Source organism: Ornithorhynchus anatinus, chromosome X1 (genome assembly GCF_004115215.2).
Source record: "Ornithorhynchus anatinus isolate Pmale09 chromosome X1, mOrnAna1.pri.v4, whole genome shotgun sequence".
NCBI classification, from domain to species: Eukaryota; Metazoa; Chordata; class Mammalia; order Monotremata; family Ornithorhynchidae; genus Ornithorhynchus; species Ornithorhynchus anatinus.
The window spans coordinates 54,049,193-54,067,229 of record NC_041749.1 but is presented as its reverse complement, the minus strand read 5'-3'; the positions used below and the strand labels follow the sequence as shown (position 1 = coordinate 54,067,229).

Sequence of the window (18,037 nt, the reverse complement as noted above, 5' to 3'; positions counted from 1 at the left end):
TTCATACAAAAGCTTGTCTCGAAAGAGCTGAGGTAATTGCATTTAAGCATTCAGGCAGCTGAGACCTTTTATTCCTTCTTCCTTCTTTTCCTCCACTTTACACAAAAAGTGCTCTGAGAGGGCAGAACCCGAGACAAAAAGTGCTGGAGTTGAGTGAAATCAAGCCTGCATTCTGCTCTCTCCCATTCTTTGTCTCTCTGAATCAGTCTCCTTCGCTTTGCCTTTCTCCATGTCTGTTTGAAAGGGTAGAGTGACTGACAAGATAGCTTAGACACTGGAAGCAAGGTACAGGTACACAGAAGTGTGAGGGGAAAGTGAATGGGGGTGTGCAAGGGATAATTTGTTTTTCCATTATGAAGAGTCTGATTTGGGGGAATCATCTTTTCTCCAGGATTGGCTTGGTTTGGAAGCAAAATGGTCATTTTACCCTTAGAAATGCTCTTAAGTGGTTGAAGTTCTTTTGCTGTACTGTTCTACCCCAGAAATCTTAATTGACTCTGTGAAAATAGAGGAATAAGCGAGAGTGCTAAACAAAATGTAGCTTTCCACAGGAAAAATGTAAAGTCCACCAATCTGTTCCCAAAGACCAAAAAACTGATGAAAATAATGTAAATATATTTTTTAAATGACATAATACATTTATGGCACTTATGAAGCAGTTCCCATGTGCCAAGCACTGAGGTAGATACAAGGTAATCAGATAGAATACAGTCCCTGTCCCACCCAGGATTTACAGCCAAAGGGAGACAGTGAAGAGGTATTTTCTCCTCATGGTGCAGATGGGGATATTGAGGCACAGAGAAGTTAAGTGACTTACCCAAGTGACTGTGGAAAAGTGGTGCAGCCTGGACTAGAACACAGGTTTCCTGACTACTGATCCTATGGTCTTTCCACTAGGTGGTAGTAATAATAATTGTGGTACTTGTTAAGTGCGTACTATGTCCTAAGCACTGGGGGTAGATAGAGTTAATGCAGATGCCACTAATAATAATGCTGGTATTTTTTAAGCACTTACCACGTGCCAGGCACTGGGGGTAGATGCAAGCAAATCTAATTGGACATAGTCCCTGTCCCATGTGGGGCTCACAGTCTTCAATTCCCATTTTAAGATGAGGTAACTGAGGCACAGAGAAGTGAAGTCACTTGCCCAAGATCTCATAGCAGACAAGTGGCAGAGCCGGAATTAGAACCCATGAACTTCTGACTCCCAGGCCCAGGTTCCATCCACTACTCCAGCCTGCTTCTCTGAGACACAGTCCCTGTTCCACACAAGGGAATACAGTCTAACTAGGAGGGAGAACAGGTATTGCGGATGAGAAAACTGAGCACAGAGAAGTTTACTGGCTTGCCCACGCTCACAAAGCAGGCAAGTGGCAGAAATGGGATTAGAACCCCAGTCCTCTGATTCCCAGGGCCAAGCTCTATCCACCAGTTTTGTGAGGGAAGGAAGTCTCCCCCTCAGTTCTCTGAGCAGCCTGAGGGAATCCTCCAAGGATGTGGTGTCGATCAGGACTCCAAAGCCACTGCAGTGGCTGCCTGAACCACAAAGGACCCCAGTTGTCGAGTGACTTGCCAACCCAGAGCTACCATCTGCTGCCACTGGGGCCATCAGGAGTGTCTCCAGCCTGTCCTAGGCCGGACCCATTATTGCTGTCGTGGCAACTCTGGGCAAGGAAGCACCAAAGTATCTGTGCAGTCCAGGGAGGTGTGGCTACTGCCCCAGCAATTCCAGAGCCCTACCACCCACCTCTTTCCCAGAGGATTGCCTCCAAGCTACCTGGGTAAACCAGGGGTGTGGCAGGCTGACAGCTTGTCGTCACAGGATCATGGGTGTAATCAATCAGTCATATTTTTTGAGAGTTTAGTGTGTGCGAGATTCTGTACTAAGGAGTCTCTGGTGCATCCTGGAACCCTGTGTGGGTGAGAGAAACCCTGGGGCCATAGTAAAGAAGAGTATGCAGTGGGGAGGTTGAGGACCTTTATCACTTTTTTTTATGGTATTTGTTAAGTGTTTACTATGTGCCAGGCACTGTACTAAGCCCCGGGATAGATTCAGGCTAATGAGTTTGGACACAATCCATGTCCCATGTGGGGCGCACTGTCTTAATCTCCATTTTACAGATGATTTCACTGGGGTGCAGGGAAGTTAAGTGACTTGCCCAAGGTCACACAGCAGACAAGTGGTGGAGCCGGGATTAGAACCCAGGTCCTTCTGATTCGTAGGCCTGTGCTCTATTCACTATCTTGCTCTCCCTCCCCCACTTCTCCTCTATCAATCAGTGAGTTGTATTTATTGAGCACTTACTGGGTGCAGAGCACTGTATTTAGTGCTTGGGAGAGTACAGTATAACAGGGTTGGTAGACACATTCCCTGCCCACAACAAGTCTAGCCCGGGAGACAGACATTTTATCAGTAAATAAATTACAGATATGTACATAAGTGCTGAGGGGGTGGGGCGAGTGGTGAATAAAGGGAGCAAAACAGCGTGACAGAAGGGAGTGGGAAAAAGGGAAATGAGGGGTTAGTCAGGGAAGGTCTCTTGGAGGAGATGTGCCTTCAATAAGGCTTTGAAGGTGGGGAGAGTCCTTGTCCGTCGGATATGAAGAGGCATTCCAGGCCAGAGGCAGGACTTGGGCGAGAGGTCGGTGGTGAGATAGACAAGATTGAGGTATGGTGAGGAGCTAAGTGTGGGGGCTGGGATGTAGTAGGAGAGCAGCGAGGTGAGGCAGAAGGGGGCAAGGGGATTGAGTGCTTTAAAGCCAATGGTAAGAAATTTCTGTTTGATGCAGAGGTGGATGGGCAACCACTGGAGGTTCTTGAGAAGTGGGGAAACATGAACTCAACTGTCTTTGCCTTCCTCTCCTCTTTTTCCCTTCCCTACCTCCACCACCTCCATGCACCCGCTGCAACCCCACTGCCCTGCCCCCTCAACACCCCACCCCAAGTTCATCTCCTGGCCTCATTTGTGAGCCTCCGTCTCCCTCAGCCACCCTTGTCTTCAGAGTATATACTTGTACTCTGAAGGCTAAGAGCTCCTTGCACCAGGTGCCTACATGTTAAATCTTCCCCCCATTAACGTATGTGTCATATGAATCCAGGGAAATGTCTCCTGAAGATGCACAGGCTCAGCTCCCTTGCCCCGTTATTACGTTTGGTTAAAGTTGGCAAGAGAGAGAGAGACCTTACAGTTGGTTAAAGTTGGCAAGAGAGAGAAAGTACTGCTGCACTTCAAGTCATATTAAATGTCCATGAAGAAAGTACAAGAACAAAAAAATTTAAATTTCCAGTTATCTGTCATCACTCTCATGATGCCAGGTGAGGATTAATAAAAATCACACTAACAGAAAATAGTATCCTAAAACATGCTTCATTTTTTCAGGCATTCATCAACTCATGAATACTTTGATCCAAATGACTACATGGGAAGCATTCATCAAGAAATGGACAGAGATGAGCTTGAATTAGAGGTATGGATAATATCTATTTTCAGTTCTAGAAATTACTGAAAAAACAAAATGTCTAGTAATCACTCATGCATCAAGAACCTACGTGATGCTGAAGAAAACTCGCACCTCTCCTAAAAGCGATTTCTTTAGGTAGCTGCCTGGAATTGTAAACCTATTTTTTCTTTTAGTGTCTATTTAAATTAGCTGCATTTCATGGAAAAATATCACTGGAGTTTTCCACTCAGTATAGTTGAAATGCCTACCTAAAAAGGCAAGTGTCTGTCTTCATTAATGTGGCATAATCTTTAACCATATTATATAGGTTTGTCTGGGCTCTCCTATTTGAAGGGTAAGTTGCAGGATACTGTTTCTCTTCTGTCTCTTTCCTTACGTACAAGTGTCACCCAGCGAAGATTCAGGTTGACCATTTGCAGAAACTTCAATTTTTTACTTTTCCTAAAATGTATTTTAAAAGGAAGTACTTAACAAAAAGAACAGTTTTTGAAACTGACTTTTCAAAATGGTGCTTTTAAGAAAGTTAATGCTGCACATAAATCTCACTAGAAGGCCACCAGATGAAAAAACAGGTATTTTGGGGGTAGTTAATAGGCAATCTTAGGTCAAGACTTCATGGAGGAAAAACAAATGTACTATTCCAAAGATATATATAAAATATATATATTTCTAATGATAAGGAGATGTTCACCAAAGAACTCAAAAACATTAGACTGAGGTCATATAAACAGATGTATTATTTTTCTGCAAGAGTACATCCTTAAGATTATTAGGGTTTCATGTCCCTTTCAGACCCTCTTGAAAAAGGAATATTTTATTCTTTCTGCATTCAGAACAGAGCTATTTTGTTGCACCAAGACTACAGTCAAAAAAATCAACTAGTCTTCATATACAGCATTACAGTTCAAATAGAGAAGCAGCCTGGCCTAGTGGATCGAGCACAAGCCCGGGAGTCGGAAGAAACTGGGTTCTAATCCCAGCTCTGCCACTTGTCTGCTGTGTGACCTTGGACAAGTCACGTAACTTCTCTGTGTCTCAGTTACCTCCTCTGTTAAATGGGGATTAAGACTGTGAGCCCCATGTGAGACAGCGACTGTGTCCAACCTAATTAACTTATCTACCCCAGTGCTTAGAAAAGTGCCTGGCACATAGTAAGCACTTAGCAAATGCCATTTAAAAAAAAAATTAAGCACTTCAGGCAAGGTCCTTTGGAATCAGTAAAGTGGGCCCAATCTGTCTTTTCAGCCCTTATTTACTAAGGATTTTCAATTTAGCTATCTTTAGATCCTGACACTATGAATCTAGTGTCCATTAGTCCAAGTGAGGACAGGAAAAGTCTTTAGTCTTGAGGGATGTCAAACTTTATTTTCTTCCAACTCCCCTTACCACCCCCTGCCCTTCCAGTTTTATCCTTTCTCCCAGTCTCACTTTGCAGTCAGCCCACCTGGATTCAGGGGGCTGCCCTGAGGTGACCCAATGCAGCAGGTAAGAGGTGGATTCCAAATGGTGGAAAGGAATGAAAAGCACTCTATCAGATGGGCATATGCCCAATAGTCCATGGATCCAACAATATGACGCTCATCTCTCTGGTGCTAACTTTAGCCTAGCATTGGATTTACCCAAATCAGTTTGGGTCAAAAGAGAGGAATTTTTCACTTGAAAATTTCTCCCAAAAATATAAGCCTGGCCTCAGGCAGATTCAGCCATTATACGGCCAAGTTATGGAATTGATACCTTAGACACGGATGAATTACTGGGTCACCAGAGGTGATCAGCTCCATAACAGAGGCAACGGAATAGTAAGAAATGGTTGTGTCCTAGTAGCATTTCTTAACCCACTACAGATTCTTGTTCAAATCTCAGAAACTAAGATCACTGGAAGGGGTCAAAGTGCTAACAAAGACTTGACTGGCTAGTTGCTGTTTTGTTTTCCTTTTGATAAATCTATTCTAACTCTAAAGGAAGTAATTACATTTACTAGTGGGGTGAATGTGGAAACCTAGAAAAATACCAAGTGAGTTTTCTTTGTCCATAAACTGGTGGTTTGAATTTAAATCAAAAGTCCCTTGCCTAAATTTGAATGACCTACACCAAGAGCAGTAGAACAATTATTAACTTGTTTGAAGCAAACAAGTCTAAGACCCCGCAAAGACATTTCTTGCATTGATCTCTGAAGGCTATAACTTGGAGTGCTCTGCACACAGTAAGCGCTCGAGAAATATGATTGATTGATATAGAGGACCATTCTGTTCGCTTGACATAAAGTAGCTTGACATAATTACCACCAAATAACTATCCATGGCTTTGTTATAGGCCCTTTTTTTACCCGATTCTTGAAAATGAAGGCTATGATTAGCATACAGTGTCATTGTAGCCTTCCAGTAATCTTCTTTCTAAGGCCACCTTCGGGAAATTCAGATTTTTCTCATTGCCACAAATAAACACCCCTAAAATATTCCCAAATGCCATCCAGCAGCCACGAGGTCTCCTACAGTGGCCTCCTGCATAGCTTTAGTCAGTGAATAGCCTCGGGCAAGATAACAGAACTTGGAGCATATACATCTACAAACTAGTTTTTATCCTTATGTGGGCTTTCAGGCACCTAGCTCAGCCCTATTGGCTTTTTACCCCCTTCCCAAAATTTAATTGTCAAATTCTAGTCTAAGGAGGCTAGGAAGGTTTATCTCGCAGACTTTTTATGCCTAGAGCTTCTGGTTCCTTCAGCTGATAAAAGCCTTTTTGCTTAGCCCTGTCTCTAGACATGGTCCAAACCCAGTTCCTGACTGGTATTGGTGCAGTCTCCTGCAGTGAAATCCAGGTGCAGAAGCCCCCATGGGTGATCAGGATGGCTTCCTGCTAGCTCTTCGTTTGAGTCAGTCAGAACACTTGTAGAATTTCACATTGCTTCCCTGGCAGGTTCAAGTTCCCTGAAAAAAACTTCGACAGTCCTGCAAGAAATAAAACCCCAAATCTTACCCTGTGAAAATTCCAGAGAAAATGTGTATGTAGTACAGAATGCTAAAGGAAGAGCCCTTGGCATATTTGTCAAAAGTCACTTCCCTCATTGGAGGGATGGAGGCTTGACCAGGTGACCTGGCAAGCTCCTTCTCTGCTCTCTTAATTTGATCGTTTTCTTCCCATTCATTTTTCTCCTTCTCTGGGTGGAGCTTGGCAGGGGAAAGGAAACACACCCCATAGTATTGGCACTGAGTTGGTAAAGAATGGTGTAGTTTGAATTCTTTGTGGCATTTCTAAAAGCATGATACCCGGTATTCACTTTCTGTGCATATTTTAAGATTGACTATTCAAGATATTGATTTGTATCTTCAATTATTGAATCAATCAGTCACCAAAAATATACCCACAGAACATATTAATTTACAGAGTTGACACTTTATGATGTCTCTACAATATGCAAATGTAGGCCATCCTTTTGTGCCACCTGCTACTTGTGGACTGGAGAAGCCGTTCTAAAAAGGCTTTTCTTCTTCTTCTTTTGTGTTTTATCACTGGGCTAAATGAAAAAACCTTTCTATGCCCTTTTCATTTTCTACAATTCAGAAACAAATGAAAAGAGCAAGATTTAAACTTTACATTTTCAATTAGCTCTCTATATTACAATATCTTTTATTCTCAGACGGTAAACACTTGTCAGTCAGCAAACCAATTATAAAGCACACTGGAGTAGAATACAAGGTAATCAGGTTGGACCCAGTCCCTGTCCCATATGGGGCACACAGTCTAGGTAGAAGGGGGTAGGATTTAATCCCCATTTTATAGGTGAGGAAACTGAGACACAGATAAGTTTTGTGACTTGCCCAAGACAAGTGGCAGAGCTGGGATTAGAACCCAGGTCCTCTGACTCCCAGGCCTGAGCTGCTCAATAAATACCACTGACTGATCGTTTGGTTAAGATGCTTGCAGTTGAATGAACAAGAGCAAAACAGACATACTCCTTTAAAGAATGGGTTGGACAGGGGCCATAGTGGGGGGGGGGGGGGGGGGTGGTGCAGGGAGCCATGCATCCTGTGCTCTCACTTGCATTCCATGCATGCTTAATCTGCATGCTACCACCTCCACTGCACCCTCCAATCCAGGACACCAACTGTTTGGCAGTGAGGAAGACCTCCCACAAGTGCATGAAGCAAACCCAGCCAATGGAGTCAAAAGGAGACTGGAGGTGGAGCCTCCTGCTGGCCAGCAGGCTTCAGCTCCCTAGCCCAGCTCCAAAGCCCGACCAAGGGGGAGATTCCTTTTGTACTTGCTGGGCTCCAGGGCCAGTCTGAGGTTCCTCTCAAACCCCCAGTCCCGGGGCCCATTGTGGACAAGCTGGATCCCATCTCACCCCCGGCCTGCCCACAGGACTGAGGCAGGTAACAGCTCACAGACTGCTGCGGCTCTGAAAACACCACGGGGCCTGCCAAGGTGCCATGTGGGTCCGGACACCGGGGCCACTGCCCTCTTTAGCCTCTGCCCGTCCTGGCCCAGGTGCCCTAGGTGCTGCCCCCTTTGTCTGGTGGTGGTGGTGATGATGACAGTGATGATGCAACAGCAGAGGGTAAGTACCCTATCCATTTCCTCTTGCTTTTCCACTCTCTTTCCACACTTCTCTTCCTTCCTCTGCTCCTTCACTCTCCTCCTCTCCCCCATTCCTATGTTCCCCTCTTTCTCCTCTTCCCACCAGGGACCTCCCAAAGCTTTAATCCAACCTTCGCTTGGACCTTTCTAATGCAAAGCTTCCTAAAATAATGAGGTATGCAGACGACCCTGTAGAGTCTACATTTTCTTTGCATCTATTCATTTTCTCTTTGATCTCCTTGAAGGCCAAAATAGACTTTCCTTTGAAGAGTATGAAAAATATTTTGGAGTTTATGATTATTGCCCAATTACTGAAGCAGATACCCATAGGAAACAGATGTTCCTATTTTTAAAGTACACAAAATGATCATATCTAGAGAAGTGTCAAATCCCAGTTGTTAAACTGCTCAGAGTTAAAAGAATTATACTCCGGGGTAGGCCTTCCAACTAATTGTCCATAAAGATTCAGGTACAAAACACCTGGTCTAGGTCTTGCTGAAGGCATTTAAAATTGTATAACGATGGGTTTCCCTATCGTTTGTTTTAATTTCCCAGGATATCCATCAATTTAGGTAACATCCTTATTGTATTCATTACTCTGATTTCAACTGCAATGTGTACTGCTACTTTCACAATTATTAACAATATGAAACTAAATCTGGGAAAAAAAAAGAGACAGTAAATCTGCAGTGAGGATGTGAAAAGTAAATTTTCTGCAAAGTCATTTCAGGAGGAGCCAAAGTAAGTCAAGGTGGATGAATAAGAGTGGGATGTGTCATTTAGGAATTATTTAGGAATTATCTCATATTGGAACTAGTTGGAACTTCTTAGCCCTGTAGATTTAGCCCCAATTGAGGATGGAGTTGGTTCTCCTAAACACATGCTAATGGATCCATAATCTATGACTGTGTCACTTACCATAAGTGATCAATCTCCAAATTTCCTCAAATTTTCTTAGTTGAAACCACATTAACTCAGCCTTGTAGACCCCCATTGCTAAAATAGAAACCTAAAAAGAAAAAAAAAAACCTCCCCCTCTTACAGTTGATGTGGTCAATCAGTGATTAGCAAAAATATTCAACAAATGCCACAGATGTTTACTTTTTGCATATTTCTAAATCAAATTGTCATTGTTGATGAATCATCAATCAGTCATATTTATTGAGCCCTTACTGTATGCAGGAGCACGGTAATAAGCACTTGGGAAAATATAATATAACAGTAGTCACATTCCCTGCCCACAGTGGCCTTACAGTCTAGAGGGGGAGAAATTGGACAGATTGGCAGCTGTAATCCAGATAACGGAAGACTGTTCTTGAGGGTTTGCTTATTGTTTTTCTTAGTTATATCATTATTCTTAGCCAAAGATTCTTAACCCAGTAGGCTCCAAGGAATATACACTTTTGAGCTAAACTCAGAAGCCCGTGTTTTGCAGAAGACACATGAAATTTTAAAAAGATTCAATTTCACTAGTAGGTAAATTGTTCCAAAAGCAATTCCTGGCATTAAAAGATGTAGTTACCTCTCCATTTTTTTTTTTTGCTACAGTATCGAAGCTCTTTTACATTTCATTTTCTTTCAGAACTGACATTAAAGCTCTTCCCGTTGCTCTCTATTCAAGATAAAGGCTGAAACTGGATAAGGCCTAAAGGCAGCAGCTGCTCCAATCCTATATTTCAGTTGTCAGGACCCACTAATACTATCTGTTTGCCTGCACTTTGTTCCCCTTCAACAGCTCTCATGACTCTTGTGTGGTTTCTTCAAGTACCTTTAGGAGTGATGTATTGGAGAATGACTATTTGGATATCATTCTGCTCCTTGAACGAGGTAGTTCTGGCAATGGCTAAAAGTTTCTCTAGAGGAATAAATATAGAAAGCAAGGATCTGTATTTCCCAGCTACCACCTCTAATATTTCAAAACATCCACGATTCCCTTACCCTTATGAATACCCTTTTGGCACTGATTTTTTGAGGGGGAATCTAGCCATTTTTTTAAGGTCAGATTCTCAAGGTTTTTATCTGATAAGAAAATGCAGTTTACCTTGTATCATCCAGAGAGAATGAAGATTAGATTCTGCCCTCTGCATGATGCATATTGCTCAGGCTCCATATGTGCCCAGACTTGGTTTCAAGTAGGAATTTGGCCTCTGAAACACTGTACCAATTTAAAGTAAAACATGCATAAATTGCTACAACATGGCTTATAGTTACCAGATATCACTCTGATAGAAGTTGTTGTGATGAGAGCTCAGGCAATCTTATCAGATACCAATTCAGAAAGGTGTCACTCCCCTTTTAGCATCAGAATCTGTTCTGTACACTAGCCAAACTGGTTTCATGTCACAGTCAATAGTTGTTGTTATGTCATTTGAAAATGATTGAAAATATTCAATGGTAAATAGATACCTTCCTCTCGGCATATTGTTTTGCACTCAATTTCCTAAATATCCACTAAAATACATTAAATAGAATCCATGAGGAAAAATAAATGATGAACAGTTTTCCATTCCAGCTGTGGCTGCCATATATATATATATATCACTAAACTTTGTATTAGAAAAGGACACGACTTTGTGAGGAAAAAAATGGCATTTGTTAAGTGCTTACTGTGTGGCTGCCACTCTAAGTTCCACCCATGCAGGTGAAGGCTGAAAAGAACAATGTGTGATTGACAGTCCCTTCCACACTTGTACAGACCTAAAGGAAACATTTTATTAGGAGGTAACTTTTAGGATAGCATTCTTAGTCCTCTCCCCATATGCAACATCACCATCATTACCATCAGTAGTATTTATGGAACACACCTGTTTCCAGAGTGCTGACTTCAACAGTGATTCCCAAATAGAGAAGCAGCATGGCCTAGTGGAAAGAGCATGAGCCTGGGAGGCAGAGGACCTGGGTTCTAATCCTGGTTCTGACCCTTGCCTGCTGTGTGACCTTGGGTATGTCTCTTAAATTCTCTCTGCCTCAGTTTCCTCATCTGTAAAATGGAAGTTCAATACCTGTTCTCCCTTTCCCTTAAACTGGGAGCCCCATGTGCAACAGGGATATTGACCTGATTATCTTGTGTCCACCCCAGTGCTTGGCACATAGGAAATACTTAGCACACACTTTTATTATCATCATCATTAATACAAAATAGGGCTGCTCTTTCACCTAGGGAACTGCAAATTGTCTTATTGACTCTTCAGCACCTACACAACCAATAATACCCTTTTTTTGCCCACTTCTTGGAGGGCTTTTATTAAGGGGAGAGAGGAAAGGGGGAGATTGCAGGGAGAGCAGGAAAAATTATCCTCCTATCAGTTCCGGGGTTTCAGAGAGGACAGTGAGCTTTACCCATATGTGTGGGTGTGGCTGAAAAGGCGTTAGCTGCTCGACTGATATGTCCTACACCCCCATAAGCCAACCTCTGTTGTGTTGATATGTTTGCTGTTTGCAGTACCTGGCCGGGTATGATAGCAGGTGCTTAGTTTGTTTCTAGTGGTGATGGCTTGCCCTGATCCATCCACACTATTTTGCCTATTGAGATTCGTGGTCTACGGCAAGGTTAAGATTGCAGTCTGTGATCAAGGAATACAGTATTTTGGTGCAGTTTTTTGCTAAGCCATTGTTAAGTGAGTCCAAAGTAGAAGGCATCAGCCCTGGGGGATTCAGAATATAAATAGATTAGATGGTATATTATCAATCAGTCAATTAATGGTATTTATTGAGCATTTACTCTGTGCAGACCACTGTACTAAGTGCTTGGGAGAGTACAACAGAATTAGCGGACATGTTCCCTGCCCATAACAAATTCACAGTCTATGCTTATGCCACTGGGAATGACTTGTGTGCTTTATGGCATTTAACAGGTCATTTGGTGAGGTAGAGAGTTGGAAAAAATGAGGTTTGTATATATATGTGTATGTGTTGGATTGTTCCTCTCTTTATCTAACCTCAGAGCCTCAACTAGTATTCAAAAATAGCACACACTCCCCCAGAGCCCCAGAAATATCTGCTCTCAGCTTGCCTTATTGACCACAAGGATAACAGTGATATCTGTTAAGCACTTACTCTGAGCGAAGTACTGTACTAAAGCATTGGGCTAAATACATATAATCAGGTTGGACACATTAAATGTCCCACATGGAGCTCACAGGCTAAGTAGGAAGGAGGACAAGTACTTAAGTCCCATTTTCCAGATGAGAAAACTGAGGTCCAGAGAAATCAAGTCATTTGGCCAAGGTAACACAGCAGGCAGGCCAAGGAGCCATGATGAGAATCTTGGTTTGGAGGTGAAAGAGAGGAGACCCCAATTTTTTTTTATGGCATTTGTTAAGCACTTACTCTGTGCCAGGCACTTTTCTAAGCCCTGGGGTAGGTACAAGGTAATCATGTTGGACACAGTCCTTGTCCTACATGAGGCTCAGTCTTAATCCCCATTTTACAGATGCGATAACTGAGGCACAGAGAAGGTAAATGGCATGCCCAAGGTCATGCAGCAGTCAAGTGGTGGAGCCAGGGTTGGAACCCAATCTTTGGTGCTGCAGGCTTTGTTTTTTAAGTTGTAGCCAAACAATCATTTGTCAGAAGCCTGATGAATCACTTGTTCCATTTCTTTCTTGGAAAATGTTACTTTTAATCTTAATTTCACACTTTTAGCAACTTTCTGATGTTTCCACTTGAGGTCTTTTCAAATGTTTCCTTGTATTTTGGAATTGTTTCTGAGGTTGACTGGTCTGTTTCAGAGTCAGCAGAAGAGGCAAAACATGTTTTGCTATGCCATGCCAGTTTATCTCAGATTTACGTTTAGCATTTAACCCATAGCCCCAATATCAGCCCAGTTCGACTGATCACTTGAGGGAGCCAAACATACAACTTAGCATCGTTTTCTAGATCTGCTGTATTGCTCACCTTATCAGAGGGGCATGGACTGTTTAACCTCAAAAGCTGGCTGAGCAGACCCTAAAGTATTTCCTATAAATTGCCTGGGAGATACGATCCCATTCAGTGTTAAGTACAAAAAAATCCTTTCTTCAAATACAGTGTATAAGATTCTACGCTCCTCAGGGGCAGGACCAGATCTCACCTCTAGACTATGTTCCTATGCCGCCCTGCATACAGTAGGCACTCATTTCATTCGTGCAGTTGTATTTATTGAGTGCTTACTGTGTGCAAAGCATTGTACTAAGCACTTGGGAGAGTACAGTATAACAATTGTACTAAGCACTTGGGAAAGTACAATATAACAATCAACAGACACATTCCCTGCCCACAGCGAGCTTACACTTATTAAGTGCTGTTGTCAATGATGACAATGCATGGAGATTAGGGACAGAGGATGTAGCTCTGTCCAGCACAACTGATCTATATTGCCTTCACCTCTTTTAAATGACTTCAGTTTCTTCGCTAGCTAGCTACTCTTGATAGGTGAAAAGTTTTCAGAGAGCAAAAGTGTGAATTCAGTGTTTGATTTCTGAAGGGTTTATGCTTCATTACAAATTCTATTCAGACACTAGGTACTTGAGACCAAAGGTGCCTTTGAACAGATGCTTTGCCCTGGGGTATAAAATGATACCCCCTCCTCCAATACTGTGGATTTGGGGGGAAGACAGGCAGCATGTGAACCCAGAGGCATTAATGTAGAAGGAAGAAGAGGGTCAGAATGCTGTCCTTGCTAACACTCTCTCTCTGCTAAGTACATTTAGGTCTCCTGTAAGGCATAACAGAGCATTAGGGAGCATTCTTCAGACACGCATGCCTGGAAGTGTGTTATCCTCCACTAGACTGTAAGCTCTTGGAGAAGCAGCATGGCCTAGTGGAGAGATCATGGGCCTGGAAGTCAGAAGGCCCTGTGTTCTAATCCCGGGCTTGGCCACTTGTCTGCTCTGTGACCTTGGACAAGTCACTTAACTTCTCTCTGCCTCAGTTACCTCATCTGGAAAATGGGAATTAGGATTGTGAACCCCATGTGGGATTAGCTTGATTAGTTTGTATCTACCCCAGTGCCTGACACATAGTAAGTGCTTAACAAATGCCATTAAAAAGAAAGAGACAATTAGAGTCATGCAGCTAGCACAGTGATGCCTGTGGGCAGCCCTACTCAAGACTAGGGGAGTGCAAGTAAGATGGTGATGTGTGTGGGCCTAGAGAAAGAGAAGCCTTCTCGAAATGACAATGAGTGGAAGAAAGGCACCATAGTTGACTCCTATCAACATGTGGAGATCCTCCCACTTTCCAGCTGACAATCACATGGTGTTTAACAAACCCAGCTAAATGATTGTTCTAGGGATTATTTTGTCAGGAACACTAATACCTTAAGACTGGGAATTTGCTGCAGCATGAATTTTATGCCTACTTTGCTGGTTGGTGGTTTTGTGCTTGCGGTTTGTCAAGGTTTCCACAGCCAGTGCCATAACTTTCTTTTCCTTCACTCCCCAGGTTTTAGTTAGTTTTGACCCTCTTCTTTCTGAAATGTGAACTTGCAACAAAAATGTGTTACAGCTTAGTTGAGAATGTTTGCTCTTCTCTTGTGTCATCCATAAGGGCCTCAATTTGCTTTTTTCTAATTTAGTTTGTTGTAATAAAGGCTGAAACTAATGTCTAGATGGTAAGTACTACAGCTGTTTTGTAAAACATTAATTGCATCCTATCGTGTTATCTTCTTTCTTGGATCAATTTACGCAGTGATCCCTCTTTGCAAGTTATATTACTGTGAAAATTAAAGAAACACAAAGCTAAATAATCTAACAGTTTGGAAACATTTGTTCCCAAAGGGTTGAATGGTCATTGTATGAAAACGTCTTTGTGGCAGACCTTGAAATAATACTTTTTAAAGAGTCTTCCTGCTTGACATTGAATGAAATATAGGCCATTTTTCTTTTTATTAAAATCAATAAAAGAACTATTTTCAAAATGACTTTATATTGATTGAAAGGTCAAAAATGTCCCAGGAATTGATCTTTTGTACATAATCACTTTTAATTTAGCAAGTTAACCTGCTGTATGCAGTAAAATGAAAAGTGATCCAGTATATCATTTAAACAGAATATTTTCAAATGATTTGATATATTGCATTGTCATCTGATGGTTTCTCATTTTGCATGCTTTTTTTTTCCCTCTAGGAAGTAGACTTATATAGACTGAATAGCCAAGACAAACTTGGGCTCACTGTGTGTTACAGAACAGATGATGAGGATGACATTGGCATTTACATAAGCGAGGTGAGATTACATGTAATACAATTTAAATTCCTTCCTACCTCATCTCAGCTCTGGAGACTGATTGTAACAGCTTTTTCCATCCATATAGGTAGATTGCATGTAAACACAGCAAGGGCAAGCAAGGTTGTCGGTGTTTCCTTTTCTGCTTTTTCTTTTTTGAAAACTTTTATCATGTAATTGTATACATTTTTGCTTAAAAAAATATAGCATATAACTTGATTGTATTGAGCATCTGAGCTATTTGTTATGGTTTTCTACTGGGGAAAAAAAAAAGGAACTTCTTTTGCTTCCTCCATATGCATAGATAGGTACATAGATATCGATACATCTATATGTATTTATTCATTCAATAGTATTTATTGAGCGCTTACTATGTGCAGAGCACTGTACTAAGCGCTTGGAATGTACACATTGGCAACAGATAGAGACAGTCCCTGCCCTTTGACGGGCTTATTTATGCCTCCCTAGCTGTCTTCTAGCCTCTCAGGATCATACCTGGAGAGTTTCCAGTACCCTTCCAGTCTCAGCTATGGGAGGGAGAGTCAAGCAGAGGCATACCCATTCCATTCCATAGCTTGGGCAATGGCTAGTGAGTGGAGGGCAATCTGCTACAAGTCAAAACTTATCTGTGCTGGACAGCAGCGGCATGGGAGAGAGTTGAGGGTGGCAACTCAAGTTTACTGTGCGAAAGAAGGCAATGGTAAACTACTTCCATATTTTGATCGAGAAAACTCTAGGGATACACTACCAGAACGATTGCAGAGGGAGCCAGGGCGTTCTGGTAGAGATGTGTCCATGGAGTCACTATGGGTCGGAGATGACTCGACTGCATAAGACAAGAAAAGACAAGCTGTCCTCTGATTTTGAAGATGATGGTGTGGACAGTGAAACCCTATTTGGGTTTGTGAGTGTGACTGAAAAGGCTGATCTGTGACCAATGCTGCCTTTGACATCGGGTGCACGTAAAGATGGTTCCTTGATGGGCTGCTGTGTTAGTCCCCACCCAGGACCTGTCTCTTTTTTCAGCCATGCCTCTTAGGAGTCCAAAGGTCATGAAGCCTCCACTCAGAGAGATCGCCCCTCTCCCAACTGCTGCCCACAGGGCGATCCGTCTATAATGGTGAGAAGCAGCGTGGCTCAGTGGAAAGAGCACAGGCTTTGGAGTCAGAGGTCATGGGTTCGAATCCCAGCTCTGCCACTTGTCAGCTGTGTGACTGTGGGCATGTCACTTAACTTCTCTGTGCCTCAGTTACCTCATCTGTAAAATGGGGATTAAGGCTGTGAGCCCCACGTGGGACAACCTGATTCCCTTGTGTCTACCCCAGTGCTTAGAACAGTGCTCTGCACATAGTAAGTGCTTAACAAATACCAACATTATTAATGGTGATCTCCCAAGAGTCCACCGTCCTGCCACATTGATCGAGGCCCTGCTTTGCTGGTTCTTTAAAACTCCTCTTCAGCCCTTCCTCCTAGTGAGTGCCTCATTTGGGGTCCTGCAGGAGTCATAGGCTAAATGGAGCAAGGCATGCTTTTTAAAAAGAGGATGCCACAAGTCCTTCCATAACTATCATGTAATTAATTACAAAAAAAACCTCCTTATCTAATCCTCTTTCCTACAGGGAGCAAACTGAAAGCTTCTCAAATAGTCTAAATTACTGGAATGGGTTTGGGCTCAATTTTAAAGTGTCAGTGAGTTTGCGCTCCTATAGACAAGCCCTGCAAAACATCAGCACCGCAAGGAACTATCTTTTCGTGTACACGATGTCAAATAGACTATCAGTCACGTGATTGTCTTTTCAGCTGCACTTGCACATGTGAAATTACCGTGTCATGCTAATTTATGACACCTTTCCCTCAAATGACCCCATGTACCTGAATTTATAAGCCCTTCACTATAGGAGAAAATCAAACTCTAAACTAGTATTTGAAAAGGACGATAGGAGAGCTACGCATCATCACTATTATTCTGCTGCACCGTGCACAGGAGTTGGATTATGAAGTCCATGTGTATCTCTGGTGTCTAGAAGAGGTGGGAACAATAGTTTGCTTTCGTATAATGATACACTATTAACAGAAGCCTTTGATTTACAATGCCATTGCTTGACAGTCACCTTATTTAGGGGATATACTTTAATCTCTAATACCACTTGCCATTTTTTCACTTTCAATTTGTAAAGGCCAGATTTAGCAATTGTAGAAATAAAAAGGTTTAGTGCAGAGCTGTATTTCAATGGAAACAGTACTTGATGAATATCTAAATGGCCCATACTACCATGTTTAGTTTTTTCTGGTTATCATTTGAACATTAATTAGGCACTGTGATAAATATCACACAAAGGCCAAGTTAAATATTCACTAACAAACATTTCTTCTGCTTCCACTAGCTTCTAGGGCTTTAAGTGCCATCTGTCCACTTGCCTGTAATGGGTTGTGACTAAAGCCTAGGCTTTACTGTTCTCTAAAAAGCAGTAGATGGAGACCATTTGAACTGCCTCCCTCTAATGTTCCTCAGGTAGAAGCCACTTCTGTCAGAGAGTCCATTTTCACTCTCTGGCTTCTCACATCCTTTCAAGGAAACAAGAAATACTAACAGCCAGGATCCCATTTACGAGAGACTGGCTTTTGAAAACACTATTGTGTATGATGGAGTGGTTCTGAAAGACATCTGGGTTACCTCTTGAGATTCTCAATCTTGTGTGTTTCAGATTGATCCCAACAGCATTGCTGCAAAAGATGGTCGCATACGAGAGGGAGACCGCATTATTCAAGTACGTCTACATCGTAGGCCCGAT

The 18,037-nt window shown here is 42.4% G+C and overlaps 1 protein-coding gene and 1 non-coding gene across 2 annotated transcripts in view; both read left to right on the top strand.

Moving 5' to 3' along the window:
* The window catches only part of PDZRN3 (PDZ domain containing ring finger 3), a 271,788-nt gene that overhangs the window by 245,970 nt on the left and 7,781 nt on the right, over nt 1–18,037 (top strand). The window contains exons 5-7 of the mRNA XM_029051249.2: nt 3,381–3,468; nt 15,147–15,245; nt 17,951–18,013. Coding sequence (XP_028907082.1) covers nt 3,381–3,468; nt 15,147–15,245; nt 17,951–18,013 — 250 coding nt within the window. The remainder of the gene's footprint in view (nt 1–3,380; nt 3,469–15,146; nt 15,246–17,950; nt 18,014–18,037) is intronic.
* Nucleotides 15,723–15,861, top strand: LOC114807295. The gene has a single exon (XR_003755346.1). It is a non-coding gene; the product is annotated as a small nucleolar RNA SNORA7 (small nucleolar RNA).